At 42.8% G+C, this 22873-nt stretch overlaps 1 protein-coding gene and 1 pseudogene across 5 annotated transcripts in view; one reads left to right on the top strand and one right to left on the bottom strand.

Moving 5' to 3' along the window:
• The window catches only part of pck2 (phosphoenolpyruvate carboxykinase 2 (mitochondrial)), a 17363-nt gene extending 13381 nt beyond the window's left edge, over positions 1-3982 (top strand). For 2 of the 4 annotated variants that reach the window (XM_082965470.1, XM_014159684.3), the window contains exons 8-10: positions 1940-2077; positions 2289-2399; positions 2828-3982. In XM_082965470.1, the coding sequence (XP_082821596.1) occupies positions 1940-2077; positions 2289-2399; positions 2828-3297 (719 nt within the window). In that variant the 3' untranslated portion in view covers positions 3298-3982. 4 annotated transcript variants of the gene reach the window in all.
• A 9395-nt stretch (positions 3983-13377) lies between these two features.
• LOC106579620 (B-cell receptor CD22-like) overlaps positions 13378-22873 on the bottom strand; it is a 30983-nt pseudogene continuing 21487 nt past the window's right edge. The window contains exons 6-8 of the transcript XR_014381704.1: positions 14404-14497; positions 14235-14292; positions 13378-13904 (exon numbers count right to left, since the gene is read on the bottom strand). The product of XR_014381704.1 is annotated as a B-cell receptor CD22-like (transcript). The remainder of the gene's footprint in view (positions 13905-14234; positions 14293-14403; positions 14498-22873) is intronic.

The raw sequence follows: 22873 nt of genomic DNA, 5'->3' as shown, positions 1-22873 counted from the left end.
ATCTTGACTGTAGGGCTTCCTTCATGCCCCTTTTCATGAGGTACTAGCAGCCACGTGAGTGGAACATAGACAAGACCAACAACACAAACAGACTATACAGCTAGTGAGTGGAACATAGACAAGACCAACAACACAAACAGACTATACAGCTAGTGAGTGGAACATAGACAAGACCAACAACACAAACAGACTATACAGCTAGTGAGTGGAACATAGACAAGACCAACAACACAAACAGACTATACAGCTAGTGAGTGGAACATAGACAAGACCAACAACACAAACAGACTATACAGCTAGTGAGTGGAACATAGACAAGACCAACAACACAAACAGACTATACAGCTAGTGAGTGGAACATAGACAAGACCAACAACACAAACAGACTATACAGCTAGTGAGTGGAACATAGACAAGACCAACAACACAAACAGACTATACAGCTAGTGAGTGGAACATAGACAAGACCAACAACACAAACAGACTATACAGCTAGTGAGTGGAACATAGACAAGACCAACAACACAAACAGACTATACAGCTAGTGAGTGGAACATAGACAAGACCAACAACACAAACAGACTATACAGCTAGTGAGTGGAACATAGACAAGACCAACAACACAAACAGACTATACAGCTAGTGAGTGGAACATAGACAAGACCAACAACACAGACTATACAGCTAGTGAGTGGAGTTACAAATGGACTAAAACAAGTGAAATGTCTTAAAGTGATAATGTTTCCCACACCCATAGCAACATGTAGTCTACTTGGACATTGGCTCCCCACATTTCCCACGCCGAATAACCTGTAGCCACAGGACTCTTCTCGCAGGCTTTATTTCCCTACGTGGGAGCATTGCGAACCGTAGGTTAGGATTTTTTGACCTGGTTACATGTACATTGAACAATGAAGTTGGCTCTTTTACAATGGGGGTCAATGGGAAATAATGTTTGTTTTCCCCAATTTGTGGGTTTAGTCGAGGGAGATTTACTTCTTAACCTGTTGGTGATAGGGGGCAGTATTTGCACGGCCGGATAAAAAACGTACCCGATTTAATCTGGTTACTACTCCTGCCCAGTAACTAGAATATGAATATAATTGTTTGATGTGGATAGAAAACACCCTAAAGTTTCTAAAACTGTTTGAATGGTGTCTGTGAGTATAACAGAACTCATATGGCAGGCCAAAACCTGAGAAGATTCCAAACAGGAAGCGCCCTCTCTGACCATTTCTTGGCCTTTGTCATCTCTATCCAAAACAAAGGATCTCTGCTGTAATGTGACACTTTCTAAGGCTCCCATAGGCTCTCAGAAGGCGCCAGAACGTTGAATGATGACTCTGCAGTTACTGGCTGAAAAACAGTAGCGCATTTGGTAAGTGGTCGATCTGAGAACAATGAGACGGGCGCACGCGTGCACGTGAAGAGTCCATTTTACTTTTTCAGTCTTTGAACGAAAACAATGACTCCCGGTCGGAATATTATCGCTATTTTACGAGAAAAATCGGATAAAAATTGATTTTAAACAGCGTTTGACATGATTCGAAGTACGGTAATGGAATATTTTGAATTTCTTTGTCACGATATGCGCCGGCGCGTCACCCTTCGGATAGTGTCTTGAACGCACGAACAAAACGCCACTATTTGGATATAACTATGGATTATTTGGAACCAAACCAACATTTGTTGTTGAAATAGAAGTCCTGGGAGTGCATTCTGACGAAGAACAGCAAAGGTAATCCAATTTTTCTTATAGTAAATCTGAGTTTGGTGAGTACCAAACTTGGTGGGTGTCTCTATTAGTGTTACATTCTAAGTGATTTATATGCATACAATCAAATCAAAATGTAATATAAATGTTAATGTTCTAATACTATTCATTTCTAACAGTAATAATATTTTCCAATCATATTCACCCTCTTTCTCTTCCTCACAGGAGACTCTGGCCCGTGTGCTCATCCCAACTCCAGGTTCTGTACCCCGGCGGCCCAGTGCCCCATCATCGACCCCCAGTGGGAGAGTGACGAGGGTGTGCCCATCGATGCCATTATCTTTGGGGGTAGGAGGCCAGAGGGTGAGTGGCCTCTACTGATCCAATGACTAAAACATTGGTTTAGTAGCTCATCTAAGATTACCACTATATATTTTCATACTAGCATCTAGTGTTTTAAATTATACAGTTTGGTTAATGTAACGAGAACAATACAAATGATTCCCTATGATGACTGATGTGACATTTTTATCCAATGTGTCGCTTTGGGACATTGTTACACTGTTCTGCTAAGACCTCTGTTTCCCAGGAGTCCCTCTGGTGTACGAGTCGTTTAACTGGCGCCACGGTGTGTTTGTAGGAGCCTCTATGAGGTCTGAGGCCACAGCAGCTGCTGAGTACAAAGGTACATTAAAGAGCTTGTCATATAATTAAATCAAAGTTAATTCAATAATTTAATTAATGTTTCGGGCTCCCGAAACAGCGGTCAATGACACTGCATCTCAGTGCTAGAGGAGTCAGTACAGACACCCTGGTTCGAATCCAGGCTGTATCATAACCGGCCATGATTGGGAGTCCCATAGGGCGGTGCACAATTGGTCCAGCGTCGTCCGGGTTTGGCCAATGTAGGCTGTCATTGTAAATAAGAATTTGTTCTAAACTGACTTGTCTAGTTAAATAAAAACCAGATGTAACATTTAAGTGGATAGGAGCTGTCTATAGAGTACACAGTAAAAACCTCTAAGGTTATTATCACCTGATATGATGGTATACTGTTTTCCCTGATTCCTCAATTACCTTTTTGAATAAAATGTTGTTGTTTTTTCTCTCCAGGCAAGGTTATCATGCACGACCCCTTCGCCATGCGCCCCTTCTTCGGCTACAATTTCGGTGACTACCTGGCCCACTGGCTGAGCATGGAGACCCGCAAGGGCGCCACCCACCTGCCCAAGATCTTCCATGTCAACTGGTTCCGGAAGGACCCCACGTCGGGCTCCTTCCTCTGGCCGGGTTTCGGCGACAACGCCCGCGTTCTGGAGTGGATCTTCAAGCGCTGCAGCCGCGAGAGGGAGGACGAGGCGGCCAAGAAGAGCATGGTGGGCTGGGTGCCACTGGAGGGAGCCATCAACCTGCAGGGACTGGGCAGCAAGGTGGACATGGGTGCCCTCTTCGACCTGCCCAAGGCCTTCTGGGAGAAGGAGACCCAGGAGCTGAGGGCGTACTTTACACAGCAGGTGGGAGCCGACCTCCCCCATCAGGTGGAGGGAGAGCTGAAGGCTCTGGAGGACAGGATCAGGAATTGAGAGGTGGAGGGACCAGATGATTCAGAGAGAGAAGAGAGAAAGTATTGACTATTGGACATTACACTACACTGATGCTGCAATATGGTGGGACTGACAAAAAATTACTAACAAGCTAATTTCAGTTTTGTGGAAACTGCTTTGCTTATATGTGGGTAGATGTAAACCAAAGTTTCTAAATTGTAAGAAAATACAATGAGATGATGCGACTGCATCACTGACGAATGCAGTTCATGCTACCACACACTGTCAGTGGCTATATCAGTAGGTTTTAGGTGATGGAGCAGAATCAGTGTTTAGCAGTACCTTACTGACATCTTGCAATGAAGTATAAAGGCATTGGATGTTTACAAGCTTTAGCCCAAATAATCATATCTAATCAGGACAAGCTTAAATATCTACATTCATTTAAACATTTTTAAACAATGTTAACACCTCAATATATTTGTATTTGCTCGCTAGTCCCTGGGATTACTGAATGGCCATTGGCTTGGAGCGTGATGAGGAAATCTGGTTGGCTCAGGGGGAAAGATTCATTAGAATTTTCTGTCACTTTTGTATTGTTTCCAATAAAAATGATTATGCTCTAATGTTTACACATGAGATATGTAACGTGTTGGACCAATAACACTGAGATTTAATGTGAAGGTTTTTATTACAGTGCAATTAATAAACAACCTCAAATTCAGCCTCAATTGTGTCTGTTGATCAACACTAACTGACAACTCCCCAAAATATATAAATTAAACATTCATAAGTAATGGTAATATTTAAGATGAATAAAGTTCAGATTCATTTTAGAGCGATTCATATAATGTTCAGCATATTTATATATTTGACCTTTCTGTAACATGATTTCCAGTGTGCTGTTTGTAACACTTGGGTTGATGGTCACTAGACTCAATGCTGTATGTTGTGGATTATTAATCAAATTCAATCAAATGTATTTATAAATCCCTTCTTACATCAGCTGACGACGCAAAGTGCTGTAGAAGCACGGTGGCTAGGAAAAACTCCCTAGAAAGGCCAGAACCTAGGAAGAAACCTAGAGAGGAACCAGGCTATGAGGGGTGGCCTGTCCTCTTCTGGCTGTGCTGGGTGGAGATTATAACAGAACATGGCCAAGATGTTCAAATGTTCATAGATGACCAGCAGGGTCAAATAATAATCACAGTGGTTGTAGAGGGTGCAACAGGTCAGCACTTCAGGAGTAAATGTCAGTTGGCTTTTCATAGCCGATCATTCAGAGTATCTCTAAACTCCTAACTGTTGAGAGGGATTGACGTCAGACTGGAGGTACAAGGACCGAGGACACACTGATTATTACTGTATTCTGTGGAACACTGATTCTGTAATAATTAACAAAGCCACTGCCTTTTATTTTGACTTCCTACAAGCCTCTCAGGATGGTGTTTACAGAACATTTGTTAGTCCCTTTATTTCCTAATCAGACCGTCTCCAAGAGGCTGGTGTTTACAGAACATTTGTTGGTCTGATAAAGAAATAAAGCGACTGTCTCCAAGAGGCCAGTAAGACATGGTCTCTGCTTCTATGCTGGATGTTGTCTCCCTGTTGCAACTTGTATTAAACCTTGTTTATTTATGATTAACTTTATCAACGACTTTTCTTTTGTTCATAGACGTGCAAATATCATACCCCCAAGACATGTTAACCTCTCACCATTGCAATGACAGGGGAGAATATGGTACAGGTTAGTCGAGGTAATTGAGGTACATGTAGGCAGGGGTTTCTGACCTCGTCCCTGTAGGCTGTCTCATTTTTGTCGGTGATCAGGCCTACCACTGTTGTGTCGTCGGCAAACTTAATGATGGTGTTGGAGCCGCGCAGTCATGGGTGAACAAGGAGCACAGGAGGGGACTAAGCACGGACCCCTGAGGGACCCTCGTGTTGAGTATCAGAAAGGCAGATGTGTTTTTGCCTAACCTTACCACCTGGTGTGCGGCTCATCAGGAAGTCCAGGATCCAGTTGCAGAGGGAGGTGTTTAGTCCCAGGGTCCTTAGCTTAGTGATAAGCTTTGAGGGCACTACGATATTGAACGCTGAGCTGTAGTCAATGAATAGCATTCTCACGTAGGTATTCTTGTTGTCCAAGTAGGAAAGGGCATTTTTGAGTGAAATAGAGATAGCATCATCTGTGGATCTGTTGGGGCGGTATGCAAATTGGAGTGGATCTAGTGTTTCTGGGATGATGGTGTTGTTGTGAGCCATGACCAGCCTGGCTACAGACATGAGTGCTACGAGTCGGTAGTCATTTAGGCAGGTTACCTTGGTGTTCTTGGGCACAGGGAAAACAGTGGTCTGCTTGAAACATGTAGGTATTACAGACTCGGCCAGGGACAGGTTGAAAATGTCAGTGAAGACACTTGCCAGTTGGTCAGCGTATGCTCGGAGTACACATCCTGGTAATTCGTCTGGCCCTGCGGCCTTGTCAATGTTGACCTGTTTAAAGGTCTTACTCACATCGGCTACGGCGAGCGTGATCACACAATCGCCCTGATCAGCTGGTGCTCTCATGCATGCATCAGTGTTTCTTGCCTCGCAGCACGCATAGAAGTCATTTAGCTCATCTGGTATGCTTGTGTGAGCTCGCCGCTGGGCTTCCCTTTGTAGTCTGTAATAGTTTGCAAGCCCTGCCTCATCCGTCGGAGCCGGTGTAGTAGGATTCAATCTTAGTCCTGTATTTACGCTTTGCCTGTTTGATGGTTCGTCTGAGGGCATAGCGAAAACAGTCCTATAGCTTAGCATCTGCATCATCTGACCACTTCCGTATTGAGCGAGTCACTTGTACTTCCTGCTTTAGTTTTTGCTTGTAAGCATGAATCAGGAGGATAGAATTCTGGTCAGATTTGCCAAATGGAGGGTGAGGGAGAGCTTTGTACGCATCTCTGTGTGTGGTGTAAAGGTGGTCTAGAGCTTTTTCCCTTCTGGTTGCACGTGTATTATGCTGGTGGAATGAGGTAAAACGGATTTAAGTTTCCCTGCATTGAAGTCCCTGGCCTCTTGGAGCGCCACCTCTGGATGATCATTTTCTTGTTTGCTTATGGCTTTATACAGCTCGCTGAGTGCAATCTTAGTTCCAGCATCGGATTGTGGTGGTAAATAGACTGTTACAAAAAGTATAGATGAAAACACTCTTGGTAAATAGTGTGGTCTACAGCTTGAGATACTCTACCTCAGGTGAGCAGAACCTTGAGACTTCCTTAATATTTTATTGTGCGCACCAGCTGTTAAATATATACAGACCGCCATCCCTTATCTTACCGGAGGCAGCTGTTCTGTCTTGCCGATGGACTGAAAACACAGCCAAACTGTATATTATCATGTCGTCGTTCAGCCACGACTCTATGAAACGTAAGTACAGTTTTTAATGTCCTGTTGGTGGGATAGTCTTGTACGGAGCTCATCCAGTTTATTCTCCAGTGATTGTATGTTGGCCAATTGAACATATGGTAGAGGCGGGTTACCCACTCGGCGATGAATTTACACAAGGAACCCCGATTTATTTTTAACCCAGCTCGCCCTGCTGCCTTCATAAATTCAACCAGCCAACCGACCCACTTTGTCCTTACCTCTAAACCTGTGCCCCTCAGGTTTATCCACTACCGTATCCAGGCGTCTTCTGGCCTTTCACGGTGCCTGCTGCTACAGGCTTAACTTAACTTCGTGAGCAACCGCTCTTCACTTTCATTCGCCTTCTATTTGGCCCTTCTGACTATCCACACCCCATCCCGGTATGGGAAGTGTTATCTCAAGGCCCCAGCTCTTAGGGTGGGAAGACCCTGTTCCCTGTAGTCATCCCCTTTAACCCTCTTATCGTAAGCTCAGTTGTACTAGGCAACCCAACCTATCCATTGGCTCTCTCTCCCAATCGAAGTTGGGGATCCGCTCCTTACACCATGACTCGACATTGCCGCCACCTCCCCAGCACTCTGTGGAGGTACTTCAACCGTCATGGCGCTCCATGGGCCAAGTCCATGGATCTCCTAGCTCGGCTAGGGTTGTTTTTGATTGTGAAGTCTGGGAATCTGGTTTGGTCTCGGGTGTCATACGGGGTCGACAGTGAGAGTGCCCCTAGCTCATAGTAGGCACTCCCCGATATCCACATATCGGGCCTAGGGATGATCACTCGCTCTCGTCATCCGAGTTCACCGTCTCTCCCTCCGCCCTGTAGAAGTCCCTAAGAACATCTAAGGAGTACAAGAGCGCCCTCCTGCTAAACAGCTTTGCCAGCTGTCTTCTCCTACCACCATTTACACCCAAGGCATGTAACAGCCAGCTGTTGCCTGCCATCCACTTGCCTCAAGCTCCCAATGGAAAGCCAAACACTTTGACTTTCTTCACTTTCAGTCATAACGAACGGTACAACTGGGGTGTAACGAGCGACTTTCTCGGCAGCTGCGACCATGAGCGTATCATAGTCCATCTCGTAACGCACAGTAGCATCCACCACTAGAGCGATACCATTTTTCATGAACACCAGGTCTGGGTGCCGCAGTGCCCCAGCACGGGTCCTACAGCACATTTCCCTGATGACTTTCCATCTGGCTCTTTTGGCTTCATTTGCTAACAGCTCGCACAGCTTATGATGCCGCTTAATACGACTCTCTTTCACTGCGGGACACTGTCCGAGAATGTGCGAGCAAGTTTCGTTCTCAGACAGACAGTGCCGACAGTCTTTTGGTAGACCTGTCCTTCCTCTTGACAACGCTTTACAAGTCGGATATACGTTTGCCCTTAGTTGGAGACTTGCGATATAGTGGCGCTCTTTGAATCCCCATGCTTCCGGCTTTGCCAACCAGTGATTGCTGTCTCCATCTCTCCCAAAGGCCTGTATACCAGCTCCTTGCGATGTCAGACCCTGCCATCTTAGCAACTCTGCTCGCCTCCAGTTCGAGTTTACTGGGTGTTTTGGCCTCACTGAGTCAGTAGGGTCTTCACCTTGTGCAGATCCCTCCAATATTTCACCCAGGGGAGGCACACTTGCCTCATCCCCACCGGCTCTCAGCCACATCTCAGTGTACTCTTTTCGTTTGACCGCCCTGCGGGTTGCTAACCGCGTAATGGCATCCTCGGAGTGCCACAGGCGGAAGGTGGAATTTGACAAGCTAGCTTTACTATGCCCAGCCCACCGTCCTGGCATCTTGAGTACAGCAGCCCGTCACAGGTGCACTGCGGAAGGTGAAGCCACCTCTTTACCGCGCTCCTGATCATCCCATCGAGTACTTTTAGGATTCTTGGCCCTAGCCCGCCGTGATCCGCCTGATACACCATCCTCGGAATTGCATAGGCATTCAACATCCTCACCTTTTGCGAAGGTTTCAGCGATGACCACCCAATCGACTTTATCCAGTTACGGAGTCGTTCGACAGGTTCTGGTGCCATAATGCCATACCACGGACTCACCTTCAGACCCAGATACGTCACCGATTCCTCTGCCCCGACCATGTGCAGTTCTTCTCCACACATTATCCAAGGTTTACAGAGGTTAACCGATCTCGCTCTCCGGATCTTTTTAATGAGAAAACCGTTGCATTTCCTGGGCTGAATTCTCAGTCCAGTCAGTGGGCAAAATTCTTCCAGAATCAGAATGTTGCGAGCCATGCCCTCCCACGAGGACCAGATCATCAGCAAAGGCCAGGGTTGTGATCTGACGATCTTCCATTTTGTACCCCAAGCCGTAACGTTCGAGGGTGTCAATCATTGGGTCGAGGGCCAGATTAAACAACAACGGAGACATTGGCTCTCCCTGTTTGACCCCCACCTTCACGTCAATGGGAGGGGACTGCTCCCCATTGACCTTGATTGCGGTCGTCACATCGGTGTACGAGTTACCTACGATTCCAATGATATGTTCATCAAGCCCTCTCTGCCTTAACACCTCCAAGATGTGCTGATGGCTCACTGAGTCAAATGCACGCACAAAGTCAACCAATACCACGGCCAGTGTCTCGCCTTCCACCCTGCTTCTCTTGATTAGATCTCCCAAGATCATCAAGTTTTCCGAGCACCCAGGTGAGGAAACAAATCCTCTCTGGCGCGGGTTAATGGGACACGCCCGCGCCAGCCTGTGTGTCAGAATGCGAGAATATAGCCTCAGTACCACCGACCCGATAGTGAGAGGCCTCCACCCAGCCATCTGGGTGAGTGCTACCGGGTCACTAGTCTTGGGTATCAAAGTTGTTCTGCACTCCTTGAAGGGCCTCAGCAGGGTGCCCTTTGTCAACCATATAGAAAAGGTTTCGGCCAGTTTCGCACCAGTGGGATCCCATTCAAGCAGTGCCGATTTCGTTATCCCATCTGGCCCGGCTGCTGTATTGTTTTTAATTGCCCCAAGGTTGTCGCTCACTTCAGTCGCCGAGATCAGCGTTCGAAAGCTGACGTCATCCGCACCCCTCTTTGTACAGAACTGTCCAAGTCCATGGTAAACCTCCGTCACTTCCCATTGTCTCTTAAACGCCATCGCAACCTCTAGTGACGGGGTATTATCTTTGTTTTCTTCGTTGCCATCTAGAATGAGTTTCGCGAGTTTGGGTTGGTTGTTTTTATACAGCTCCTGCCTTCTCCTATACCCAGATGTCCTCACGCTTTTCCTTCTTTCATTTGGCAATGTTGACTTGGGTTCTCCCCTCGAGATTGGCCGACCACGGGCTTCCGATCCTGTCCTCAGCAGCCTCTGTAGCTCCAGGGCGGACGTGTTGAGCAGTGCCGGGTCTTGCTCCACCCTCCTAAGAGACAATGTGACTGCTCCAATTTTGATACCATCTTTGGTAGCATCCCCAGCCATCTTCTCGCAGAGGATTCCACGAATAGTGTCTGGGGGTGTTGATGGTATCATCGGTCTGGACAGCAATTCGATAAGATCGCTCCCATCGCATGCTTCCTCGAGCTTGTCACTCCGTATCTTCACAAGTCTCATTCCACGTCTTTTCTCCCTCACCTGTTCAGCGGTTTTCCCAGTACCCAGGCTGTCTGCGATTCGCTTATTTATCTTAGTGATCCCAGCCATCGCTTTGCTCAGCCTTGACACCTCCTCCTCTTCCCAGTTGCTCCACTTTCCAGCCTCCTCTTTTCCCTTCTTGTTTGCTGTCATCTGCCCCTCCTTCTCTCGACAGTAGTGAGCAACGTGTCTATGTCTTTTGTGTTGGGTAAGTCCTCTCGATGAAGTAAAGCTCTCTGGAAAGTGTCCACAACGGTGAGCCTTGCCCATATCCACCCGGGTCTCCACCACTCTCTTGCACTTAGGGACATGGCAGGAGATGGAGTGGCTATTACCACTGATCCCCCAGTTTGGACACTCTGGGCTTCGCTCTTAATCTTAAACATATCCCTGGTCTTCAAGTGGCTAGGATTCGGACAAGTAGTCACTTGCACCCCGTCAATTCCTTTAGTTACCAACCCTTGGTACATGTGTTCGGATTCCCCAGGAGTCCACCCGGAGGGTCTGAATAGTCTCCATAGAGAGCCTCATTCTTATCCTCCAGTCCTGTCCCCCAAGAGACCCCCACACATGCACCATGAGGAGGGGTTGGGGAAGTCCTCTAGAAAACCCCCCCCCTTACCTCCCCACACTCACCTGTGCGAGCAAGCCCGAAACATCTCCGCCATGCATACCACAGGGAGGGGCTGGAGGAACCCTACTAGAGGGCTCCCCGCAGCGGCCTGTCGGGAACATCTCGATCCACCCCTGCTAGGCTACACGTGAAGAGGGTTTGGGGAGACCCTACTAGAAGGTCTAGTAGGGTCTACCTCTCCACCCTATCCCATCAGGAGCGTCTCTTCGAACCTACCCATCTCCGACAGTTTCTCATTCAGAGACGTAGGAACCCCTAGAGTCTGGGGTTAACGATTCCTTAAGAGAGTCATAGTTACTCCCGCCGTTTACCCCGATATCTGCCCCCCCGTGAATGACAGGGATTTGGGCCTGATCTCGAAAAAGCAGTATATCCTTCGCTCTGGACTCATTAAAGAAAAAATCTTTGTCCATTTCAAAGTGAGTAATCGCTGTTCTGATATCAAAAAGCTATTTTCGGTCATAAGAGATGGTAGCAGCAACATTATGTACAAAATAAGTTACAAACAATGCGAATAAACACACAAAATACCACAGTTGTTTAGGAGCCAGTAAAACGGCGGCCATCCCGTCCGGGGCCATCATGCCGGTTAAAGATATGATCCCTTATTGATGTCACTTGTTAAATCCCCTTCAATCAGTGTAGATGAAGGGAGGAGACAGGTTAAAGAAGGCTTTTTAAGCATTGAGACAATTGAGACATGGATTGTGTATGTGTGCCATTTAGATGGTGACTGGGCAAGACAAAAATGTAAATGCCTTGGAACGAGGTGTGGTAGTAGGTTCCAGTCACACTGGTTTCAAGAACTGCAACACCGCTGGGTTTTTCAATCCACAGTTTCCAGTATGTATCAAGAATGGTCCACCACCCAAAGCACATCCAGCCAACTTGACACAACTGTGGGAAGCATTGGCGTCAACATGGACCAGCTTCCCTGTGGAATGCTTTCGACACCTTGTAGAGTCCTTGCCCTGATGATTTGAGGCTGTTTTGAAGGCAAAAGGTGGTGAAACTTAATATTAGGAAGGTGTTCCTAATGTTTGGGGTACTCAGTGCCTTCAGAAAGTACTCATACCCCGTGACTTATTTCACATTTTGTTGTGTTAATGCCTGAATAAAAAAATGATTAAAAAGATTTGTTTTCTCATCCATTTACACACAATAACCCATAAAAACAAAGTGAAAATATGTTTTTAGAAATGTTTGCATATTATTGAAAATGAAATACAGAAATATCTCATTTACATAAGAATTCACACCCCTGAGTCAATGCATGTTAGAATAACCTCTGGCAGTGATTACAGCTGTGAGTCTTTCTGGGTGAGTCTATAAGAGCTTTGCACACCTGGAATGTACAATATTTGCACATTATTCTTAAAAAAATTAATCAAGCTCTTTCAAATTGGTTGTTGATCAGCAAGCAACTCTGGTGAAAGTTGGCTTTTTGTTTTAGGTTATTGTCCTGCTGAAAGGGGAATTTGTGTCCCAGTGTCTTTTGAAAATCAGACTGAACCAGGTTTTTCTCTAGAGTTTTGCCTGTGCTTAGCTCTATTCCATTTCTTTTTATCCTAAAACACTTGATGACAAGCATACCCATAACATATTGCAGCCATCACCATGCTTGAAAATATGAAGAGTGTACTCAGTGATATGTTGTGTTGGACATAGAGTGAATTTCTTTGCCAAATGTTTTGCAGTTTTACTTTAGTGCCTTATTGCAAACAGAATGCATGTTTTGGAATATGTTTATTCTGTATTCTTTTCAATCTGTCATTTAGGTTTGTATTGTGGGGTAAGTAAACATGTTGTTGATCTCCAATCACAGCCATTAAACTCTGTAACTGTTTTACAGTCACCACTGGCCTTTTGGTGAAACCAGTGGAGGTTGCTGAGGGGAGATCGTCTCATAATAATGTCTGGAACAGAGCAAATGGAATGGAATAAAACACATGGAAACCATGTGTTAAAATTACCACAGGACCAGTCTCTCCAATTAATGTGCCAACAACCTCCTGTGGGTGAAATCCCTGAGCGGTTGCTTACCTCTCTGGCGACGGAGTTAGGAAGGACGCCTGTATCTTTGTTGTGATTGGAGGTATTGATAAACCATCCAAAGTGTAATTAATAACTTCACCATGTTCAAAGGGATATCAGATTTAGCTTCTTTTTACCCATCTACCAACAGTATGTGTATGTGTGGGGTACAGAGATGAGGTAGTCATTCCAAACTCATGTTTAACACTAGCATTGCACACAGAGTGAATCCATGCAACTCATGTGACTAGATAAGCAAATCTTTACTCCTGAACTTATTTAGGCTTGCCATGGAAAGGTGTTGAATACATATTGACTTGAGACATTTCAGCTTTTTACGTTTATGTCTAAAAACATAATTTCACATTGTGTGTTGACCAGTGACACAAAATCTCAATGTAATCCATTTTAATGAGGTATGTAAAATGTTGGACCAATAAGACCAATAGATTGCATGTAAATTGAATGTAAAGGTTTTTATTACAGTGCAATTAAAAAACAACCTTAAATTCAGCCTCGATTGTTTTATTGATTTAACACTCAACATAAAAACTGACAAGATAAAATCTAAATAGATATAAACTGAAATGCTACAAATATGAAGATAATCAAAGAGCACACAATTATAAATGTAACAAAAGTACCAATAGAAAACAGATACACAATGACGATACTGTACATAAAAACACTTAATACCCATTGGAAAAATAATTAACATGCACCTCTTTTATTGACTTGTGCATAAAGCCCATCTAGGTTATTAAGTGGTGGTTCCTGAGCCCCTCTCTGGGTCACGTTGACTTCAGCGTACTCACTCTCCTGTCCCTGGACCCTGTCCTGGGCTGCAGCTGGGGTCTCTTTGGTCTTTAGTTTGGAGAAGTCTATGTCACCGTAGTGGATCTCTTCAGACTGGTCTTCTGCAGGTTCCTCTGGTTTCTCTCCAGCTGTGGCCTGGTCAGCACACACTGTACCAACCGGGGAGTTCTGTGGAGAGAACACAGAGAGAGGAACAGGTGTAAAGCTCTAAGGTCAGCAGGTCACACAACACATACTGAGGGGATGTCAATGAAAATGTCAATGAAATTGGCAGGTGTAAAGAGTTACATGTTGCCAGGAAACACTGTCAAAGTCCAACAGCTATTCTGTTATCATTCCAAATTCTTAAATGATGTGACATTGCTTTCAGTGTGGTCATCTCCCCCTAAACTTCCTCTGAAATGTCAACCTCATGGCTTTAAATAGTTTCATCATTAATTCAGTACTTTCTTAGATACACTTTGTATATCGGTTTTGAAAGTTGAGCCTTATTCCCACCTGTCCCTGTGGACTGTCTGTCCTTTCAAGTCCATCGTGGAGCCTCGAGTTTCTCCTCCTGGAAGACATTTAGAAAGGCCTTCTGAATGCACTGAGAGGGTTTTCACATGCAAAAGCACAAACACAACATAAATAATAGTTTTGTATTGATGCCAGGAATAGTTTTTACCATCCAATAACACAGATCAGGCTGATAAGCAAAAGGACCCCCAAAGTTCCTGCTGCAATCCCAAAAACCATTGTGTTATCAGTCTCTTCTTGCCCTGAAAATACAGCACATATTAGATTATTTCTCACATAAAGATCTGCAATGTACACTTCATTACCTAAAGTATGTGGACACCTGCTCATCCAACATCTCATTCCAAAATCATGGGCATTAATGTCAATGTCATTAAATAGCTGAATCCACGCATTTGAAGGGGTGTCCACATACTTTTGAATATATAGTGTATATCTAACCTACGATTGTGCCCGACGGGCCCGTTTTACCTGTAATAGTTAGCCACACTTCCTTTGACTTGCCACAGCCGTGACTATTTCTTGCTTCACAGTAGTACAGTCCTCCATCACCAACAGTCACATTGAGGGAGTAACTCTGTCCAGATGCTACCTGTGTTGTTTTACCCCCACTGATCTGGAACCAGGTGAAGTTTGTCACAGGAGGGTTGGCTGTACTACTGCAGGTCAGATTAACACAGCTGTCCACTAATACTGGATCAGCTGGACTGATGGAGGCTGAGGTGTCCTTAGGAGAGACTGAGGGAGAGGGGTTCATTTAGAATGTATCTGGATATGGTATATTGAATAGTCTCATCAAAACCACTCTATGACAAGCATCAGTGAAAACATGATAGAATGATCTATTCTACAGGAACCTGTGACTAAATCTTACATGAAACGTTAAGCATCATGTTATGTTCAGCTGTCTTGTTGCTTGTCCCTACTGGGTAGACTGAAGTACAAGTGATGTTCTCCTCATGATGAAGGTAAAACGGAGTGAAGGTCACCGTGGAGAAAAGTGATTTGGTTTGGTCTGGATTCTTCTGCAGTTGTTTCTCAGTTGTGAACTGTGTTGGGAGAGTCCATGTCAGCTCAGGGGGGTGTTCAGGACAGGGAGCGACAGCAGAGCAGTTCAAACTGACAGGGTTCCCTTCCTTCACCTCACCTGAGACAGTAATGTTGGGACTGGAAGGCAAATCTGTAATACATTGTAGATAAAGATATTTTACACTAATAGTTAAACTATCCACTTGTTCTACTCTTATCTTTGATGAAAGGAATATAAACTGGGAAAAATAGTTGGTAAACAGTTAAATGTCTCTTACCTCTGACAACTATATCAACAAACTTATAAGTGTCTGTTGCACGGAATGGTTGACTCTCAATCCTGAAGTAGTATATATTTTTGTAATTGGTGGTTACATTGAAGAAGACTGTGGTGCAGTTCTTCAGGGACATGTTTCCAGTTATATTCCCTTGAAATCTGTTGACCGTCTCACTACTGTTAAATATCACATTTTCAGGACACCCATCAAAGAATGGGTCTTCTTTAATCCAGACTCCAGAGATCGGTATTGTGCTGTTAAATGTATTCTTATGTTGGTCAGGAATATCAAATGAACATGGGATTTGCACACAGGAGCCAGTCAGTACATCCAGTCTATCTGGCATTGTGGCGATCAAATCTCGTTGACCAAAGCAGGCCAAAACACCTGCAACATAAAAGACAACATCAGGGAGGTTCTGATATATTTTCAGTTCAGTCTAATGATATGTATTAACCCTAGATGACTGACAGGGGCCGCTGTTTGGAGGCAACTGCACAGCCATCTTGTTACTCCTCCTCCATTGTAAAACAGATTTTGGAAGCTATAGAAATGCATTTATTAATGTCTACATTCGTTTTTGACAAATATATTCTATTAGAGACACCTTAATGCTAACTTTTAAATTATATTTTGTGACCTGCAACACTTCCTTCAACAGAGAGACACTTGCTTTGCTCCAGCCAATGATTGTATCTTGCATCTCACTGAACTTGTATTATCCAATAACTAATTAACCTTTGAGTCAGACTTTTTCCTTCAAATTCGGGGTGTAGCCATGGGCTCCCACTTTGCCCCCAACTATGTGAACCTGTATGTGGAACAATTTGAAGAAGCACTCATCTACAAAACAAAGACACCCCCTACTCTCTAAAATCCTCTCATGGAAGAGATACATAGATGATGTCTTTGTGCTCTGGGAAGGAAGTAAGCAGGAACTAAACCAAACTCTGCTAAACGAGAGCTCTGAATATCTCAAATTCACCATGCAGACTGATGAGAGAAAAATAAACTACCTGGACTTATGGATCATCAAGGAGATTGATGCATTACATACAGACTTGTAAACACAGCCAACAGACCTCAAAACCCTCCTACGTGCGGATAGTATGCATCCCCTTCCCCTCAGGAATGGTCTATCAAATAAAGCCAGTTATGCAGGGTTAAACGAATCTGTTGCCAACAGTCAGATTTTGACAGCAATGCTAAGAAAATGAAAAATAAATTCAAAATCAGAGGCTACAAGGAAAAAAGTATTGATGCTGCAATAACGAAAATATCTCAAAAACCAAGAGAGGATTTGCTAAAAAGTTAACCAAAGAAGAAAAACAACACAACAGACTTTTGCACTACGTACACCAAGTGTTCAGAGAAAATCAAAGCAATCTTGAAAAATCACTGGGATATTCTACAATCAGACAAAAAAAATGCACACCTCTTCAAGGAATCTCCACTGGTGGTCTATAAGTGTGGTCACAATATTGGGGATAGCTTAGTGAGATATGACCTGCCCCCTGAGCCCACTCAGTCACTCTTGACACCAATTCCATATGGGAAGTACAAATGTGGCTCATGCTCACAGTGCAATAGAACTACAAAAACATCCTTCTTCAGACACCCACATACAGGTGGAAAAATCCCTGTTAGGGGTATCATCTCTTGTAAGACAAATGGAGAAATCTATCTCATCACATGTTCATGTGGGAAAGCCAATGCATTACAAACAAAACAACAATTAAAACAATGCATAGCTGTAAGAACACTGATTATCTAGTAGCAGCTCACTTTGTTGAAGCTAACTATCCCATCTCCTAATAGAAATACACAGGTATTGAGCATGTTGCTCTACCAAGGAGAGGAGGTAACATGGAGATCCTACTACTACCAAGGAGAGGAGGTAACATGGAGATCCTACTACTACAGAGGAGAGGAGGTAACATGGAGATCCTACTACTACCAAGGAGAGGAGGTAACATGGAGATCCTACTACTACAGAGGAGAGGAGGTAACATGGAGATCCTACTACTACAGAGGAGAGGAGGTAACATGGAGATCCTACTACTACAGAGGAGAGGAGGTAACATGGAGATCCTACTACTACAGAGGAGAGGAGGTAACATGGAGATCCTACTACAACAGAGGAGAGGAGGTAACATGGAGATCCTACTACTACAGAGGAGAGGAGGTAACATGGAGATCCTACTACTACAGAGGAGAGGAGGTAACATGGAGATCCTACTACTACAGAGGAGAGGAGGTAACATGGAGATCCTACGACTACAGAGGGAGGACTACTGGATTTCCTATTTAAAAACATTATAGTTATATTATAGTCTAATAAATGAATATATTCTTTCTACAGCCTTTCAGCATAGAACCAATATGTTCCCCTGTTGATGGTGCATATTATGCATTATGGATGAACCAAAAGATTACAATTTAACAACATTTAATGAAATTGGAAACAATTAAATATATGTGAAATTAAATTAAACAATAATGTATGTTGATGCTAATCTTATACTAATGTTAATGATAACAATACGCTAATATATTCAATATGCTGTAAACTATTATTTTAACAGTTTTACTCAATTCATTCTAATTAACCATTTAACTATGATACACCCCTCACTATTGTCATTGGTTGCACTAGTTGCACTGTATGTCTACATAACCTGGTTCAAACATTCATGACATTACCCTGAAGAAGGCACAGTGATGCCGAAACGTTGGTGTTTTACCCAATCAATTAGTGGGAGATTATATACATAGAGTGTTCAACTCTCTTTGATTTTATAGCTTACAGTGTATTCACCGTTAGTCAGAACCTCTACAATAAGTAATATTCTCTGGGTGTGCTCCAGCTCATGCTTTTTATATGACCTGAACATAACAAATAAAATAAAAAACATGTAAAGATTTTTAAGTATTTTATTTATAGAGTACTAACTTTACTGTCCCCCTCTACAACAAAATACATAAATACATGTAATTTGTCCTTGAAACATTTGATTTAAATACTGTAGAATTCCATTAATTCTTATGGAGGACTGCTTCTTCTGGGGAGTACCACATATAGAGACCAGTGGATTTAAAGTCTCTCATTGGCTGTTACATAGCACCAAAGATCGAGGGTTTATACACATCATTGGTACAGTCTCTTCCAATAATAATAATATTAATTTATTTCTATGTACAGGTGATTTTTCAATTGGTTGGTGTGTTATCAAGGAGTGAGGTGACGTGTGTTTGTGAGCAGAGGACCACTAGTTTGAGCCCGGTATGGTGATAAGGACAGTGGTGGAAGCTATACTGTCAGCTTCAACATGACGTCGGTTTCACATGCACATACAGTGACATGAAACAGTATTTCCCCCTTTCTGGTTCTCTATTTTATTTATTTTTTTGTTACTGAATGTTATCAGATCTTCAACCAAAACCTAATATTAGATAAAGGGAACTTGAGTTTACAAATAACAAAAAAAATGTATAGGTATTACATTTATTTCATGAACAAAGTTATGCAACACCCAATTCCCAATTGTGTGAAAAAGTAATTGCCCCCTTACACTCAATAACTGGTTGTTTCACCATTTCAAAACACACAATCAAGTCTACATGAAAATTTATTAAAAGCAACAAAATTAAAGTTTTGGAATGGCCTACAAAAAGTCCAGACCTAATCCCTATTGAGATATTGTGGCAGGACTTGAAACAAACAGTTCATGCTTGAAAACCAACAAATGTCGCTGAGTTAAAGCAGTTCTGCATGGGAGAGTGGGCCAAAATTCCTCCACAGCAACGTGAGAAACTGATCAACAACTATAGGAAGTGTATGGTTGGTTGTCATTTCAGCTAAAGGAGGCACAACCAGTTATTGAGTGTTAGGGGGCAATTACCTTTTCACACAGAGGAATTGGGTGTTGCATAACTTTTTTTATGAAATAAATGAAATAAGTATGTCATTGTTGTGTTGTTAATTCACTCAGGTTCCATTTATCTAATATTAGCTTTTGATTGAATATCTGATAACATTCAATATCAAAAATATGCAAAATACTTTTTCACAGCACTGTTTGAATCCAGACTATTAAAATAAACTAATCAGGAATAAACTGTACACTTTTCTAAACAATTATATAGCACATCCCATAAAATATAATGACTTGTGGTTATTCCTTTATGTCTGAATCATAACTAATTGTTGCTGTGTGGAAGACTCACCTGACATAAAGAGGCCAATGAGAAAAAACATGTTCTCAGGACAAGCCATGTGAAAACTCACACACTACTGATCACCTGAAACAGTACAAACATTCACTTACTGGTAGAGTAGCTTAACTCACACAACACATTGTATTGAACCATCCCCATATCAATACACTATGTCTTTCAGTTGTGAAGCTAATACATGAACAAACAGCAGTACTTTAGAACATATTGAATCTCATTACTCATAATTAATTTCCTTTAATTTATTTTGAACATTCAAATTAAGAGAAAATATATTGAAGAAGTCGATACTTGCCTTAGACGGTATCGTAAACTGTCTACAGTAGAGACTGTCACACCCATAGTGTGGACTGACAAACTAATGTACTTGAAATTCATGTGGCATATCTCACATCTCATCAGTGAAGTACTTCCTAATTGGTGAATGAGAAATCATTTTAAAAGAATACTACGGTATTTAATATCCCTTTCTCGGGGTAGGACAGGTCAGCAGCATTTTGAATCGGGTCTCAAAATCGCTAAGTCTGCCCCCAATAAATTGTTAAAAGGAACTTTCGGCATTATAACCATCTCCCTCTCCTCTATCTCCCAGGCCTGAATGGGAATGTGTGTGGGAAACATATAGTTAAATCATGAACCAAAATCCACTATTAATTTATTCAAGAGTTATATCTGTTAAATTCGAGTTTGATACAAAACATATGGTTGTCACATTATGTTTCAACATGAAAAACAGATTTGGTATGAAACAGAGTAACTGTAATTGTATCTGACTGATTCTCACACACCACTCAACTTCTCCTACACCAACTTCCTCTTTGAAGTCTATTTGCCAAGAAGAGCCTGGTGGGCTGGAAGCCCCAGAGACACTCTTTTCACTCAACTTTGATACGGAATTGACTTTTTTGTAGCAGTTTATGACAATTTATGTAGCAGGTTAGGAGAATTAACGTAGTATGTTAGGAGACTGAGGTTAAGGCTTCGGGCTCCCGAGTGGCGCAGCGGTCTAAGGCACTGCATCTCAGTGCTAGAGGATTCACTACAGTACCTGGTTTGAATCCAGGCTGCATCACATCCAACTGTGATTGGGAGTCCCGTAGGGAGGTGCAAAATTGGCCCAGCGTTGTCTGGGTTTGGCCTGGGTAGACCGTTGTTGTAAATAACAATTTGTTCTAAACTGACTTGCCTAGTTAAATAAAATAATTAAATAAAAATAGATTCGGTAAAAGGGATATAGTTAAGGAAAATGCTCTCCTAACCAGGTTTGGAAGACAGCATTTGCTACCCTGAGCTTACAGTGGCAAGAAAAATATGTGAACCCTTTGGAATTACCTGGATTTCTGCTTAAATTGGTCATAAAATTTGATCTGATCTTCATCTAAGTCAGACATAGACAAACACAGTGTGCTTAAACTAATAACAAACAAACAATTATACGTTTTCATGTCTTTATTGAACACACCGAGTAAACATTCACAGTGCAGGGTGGGAAAAGTTTGTGAACCTTTGGATTTCAAAACTGGTTTACCCTCCGTTGGAAGCAATAACCTCAACCAAACGTTTTCTGTAGTACTGAACTGTTTCAGCAATTTTGTTGTGATGCCTGGTGTGAACCGCTGTCTTGAGGTCATGCCACTGCATCGCAATCGGGTTGAGGTTAGGACTCTGACTGGGTCACTCCAGAAGGCGTATTTTCTTCTGTTGAAGCCATTCTGTTGCTGATTCACTTCTGTGTTTTGGGTTGTTATCCTGTTGCATCACCCAACTTCTGTTGACCTTCAATTGGCGGACAGATAGCCTTACATTCTGCTGCAAAAAGTCTTGATAAACTTGGGAATTCATTTTTCCATCAATGATAGCAAGCTGTCCAGGCCCTGTGGAAGCAAAGCAGACCCAAACCATGATGCTCCATCCACCATACTTTACAGTTGGGATGAGGTTTTGATGTTGGTGTGCTGTGCATTTTTTTCTCCACACATAGTGTTGTGTGTTCCTTCCAAACAACTCAACTTTAGTTTAATCTGTCCACAGAATATTTTGCCAGTAGCGCTGTGAAACATCCAGGTGCTCCTTTGCTGAACTTCAGACGTGCAGCAATGTTTGTTTTGGACAGCAGTGGCTTCTTCTGTGGTGTCCTCCCATGTACACCATTTTTGTTCAGTGTTTTACGTATCGTAGACTCGTCAACAGAGATGTTAGGTTGTTCCAGAGATTGCTGTAAGTCTTTAGGTGACACTCTAGGATTCTCCTTAACCTCCTTGAGCATTCTGTGCTGTGCTCTTGCAGTCATCTTTGCAGGACGGCCAGTCCTAGGGAGCAACAGTGCTGAACTTTCTCCATTTATAGACAATTTGTCTTACCGTGGACTAATGAACATCGAGGCTTTCAGAGATACGTTTTGTAACCCTTTCCAGATTTATGCAAGTCAACAATTCTTCATCTTAGGTCTTCTGAGGTCTCTTTTGTTCGAGGTATGGTTCACACCAGGCAATGCTTCTTGTGAATAGCAAACTCAAATTTTAAGAGTGTTTTGTATAGGGCAGGGCCACTCTAACCAACATCTTCAATCTCATTGAATGGACTCCAGGTTAGCTGACTTCTGACTCTAATTAGCTTTTGGAGAAGTCATTAGCCTTACTTTTACCAACATACACTGTGAATTTTTAAATGATGTATTTAATATAGTCAAGAAAAATATAACAATTTGTGTTATTAGTATAAGCACACTGTATTTGTCTATTGTTGTGACTCAGATGAAGATCACATTTTATGACCAATTTATACAGAAATCTATGTTATTCCGAAGGGTTCACATACATTTTCTTGCCACTGTACTTTCCTGAATTTCAACACATTTTGCCATGGTCCAGAGAGAAAAATGTGCAATTCTATAATGCTATTCTACACATTTTGTCATGAAGCTTTGGCAAAAAATGTAAGTTTTAAAGCTAACTTCCTGAAATTCTACACTTTTTGCCATGAAGCAGAGATTTATTTTGGTGTATTATAGCTCATCATGCTTGTGTTCACATTTTGCCATGAGGCTGAGACAAAGTGTTGCAGTGTTAAAGCTAT

The sequence above is a fragment of the Salmo salar genome, chromosome 19 (genome assembly GCF_965601325.2).
Source record: "Salmo salar chromosome 19, fSalSal1, whole genome shotgun sequence".
Classification (NCBI taxonomy): Eukaryota; Metazoa; Chordata; class Actinopteri; order Salmoniformes; family Salmonidae; genus Salmo; species Salmo salar.
This window is presented reverse-complemented; position numbering and strand designations above follow the sequence as displayed.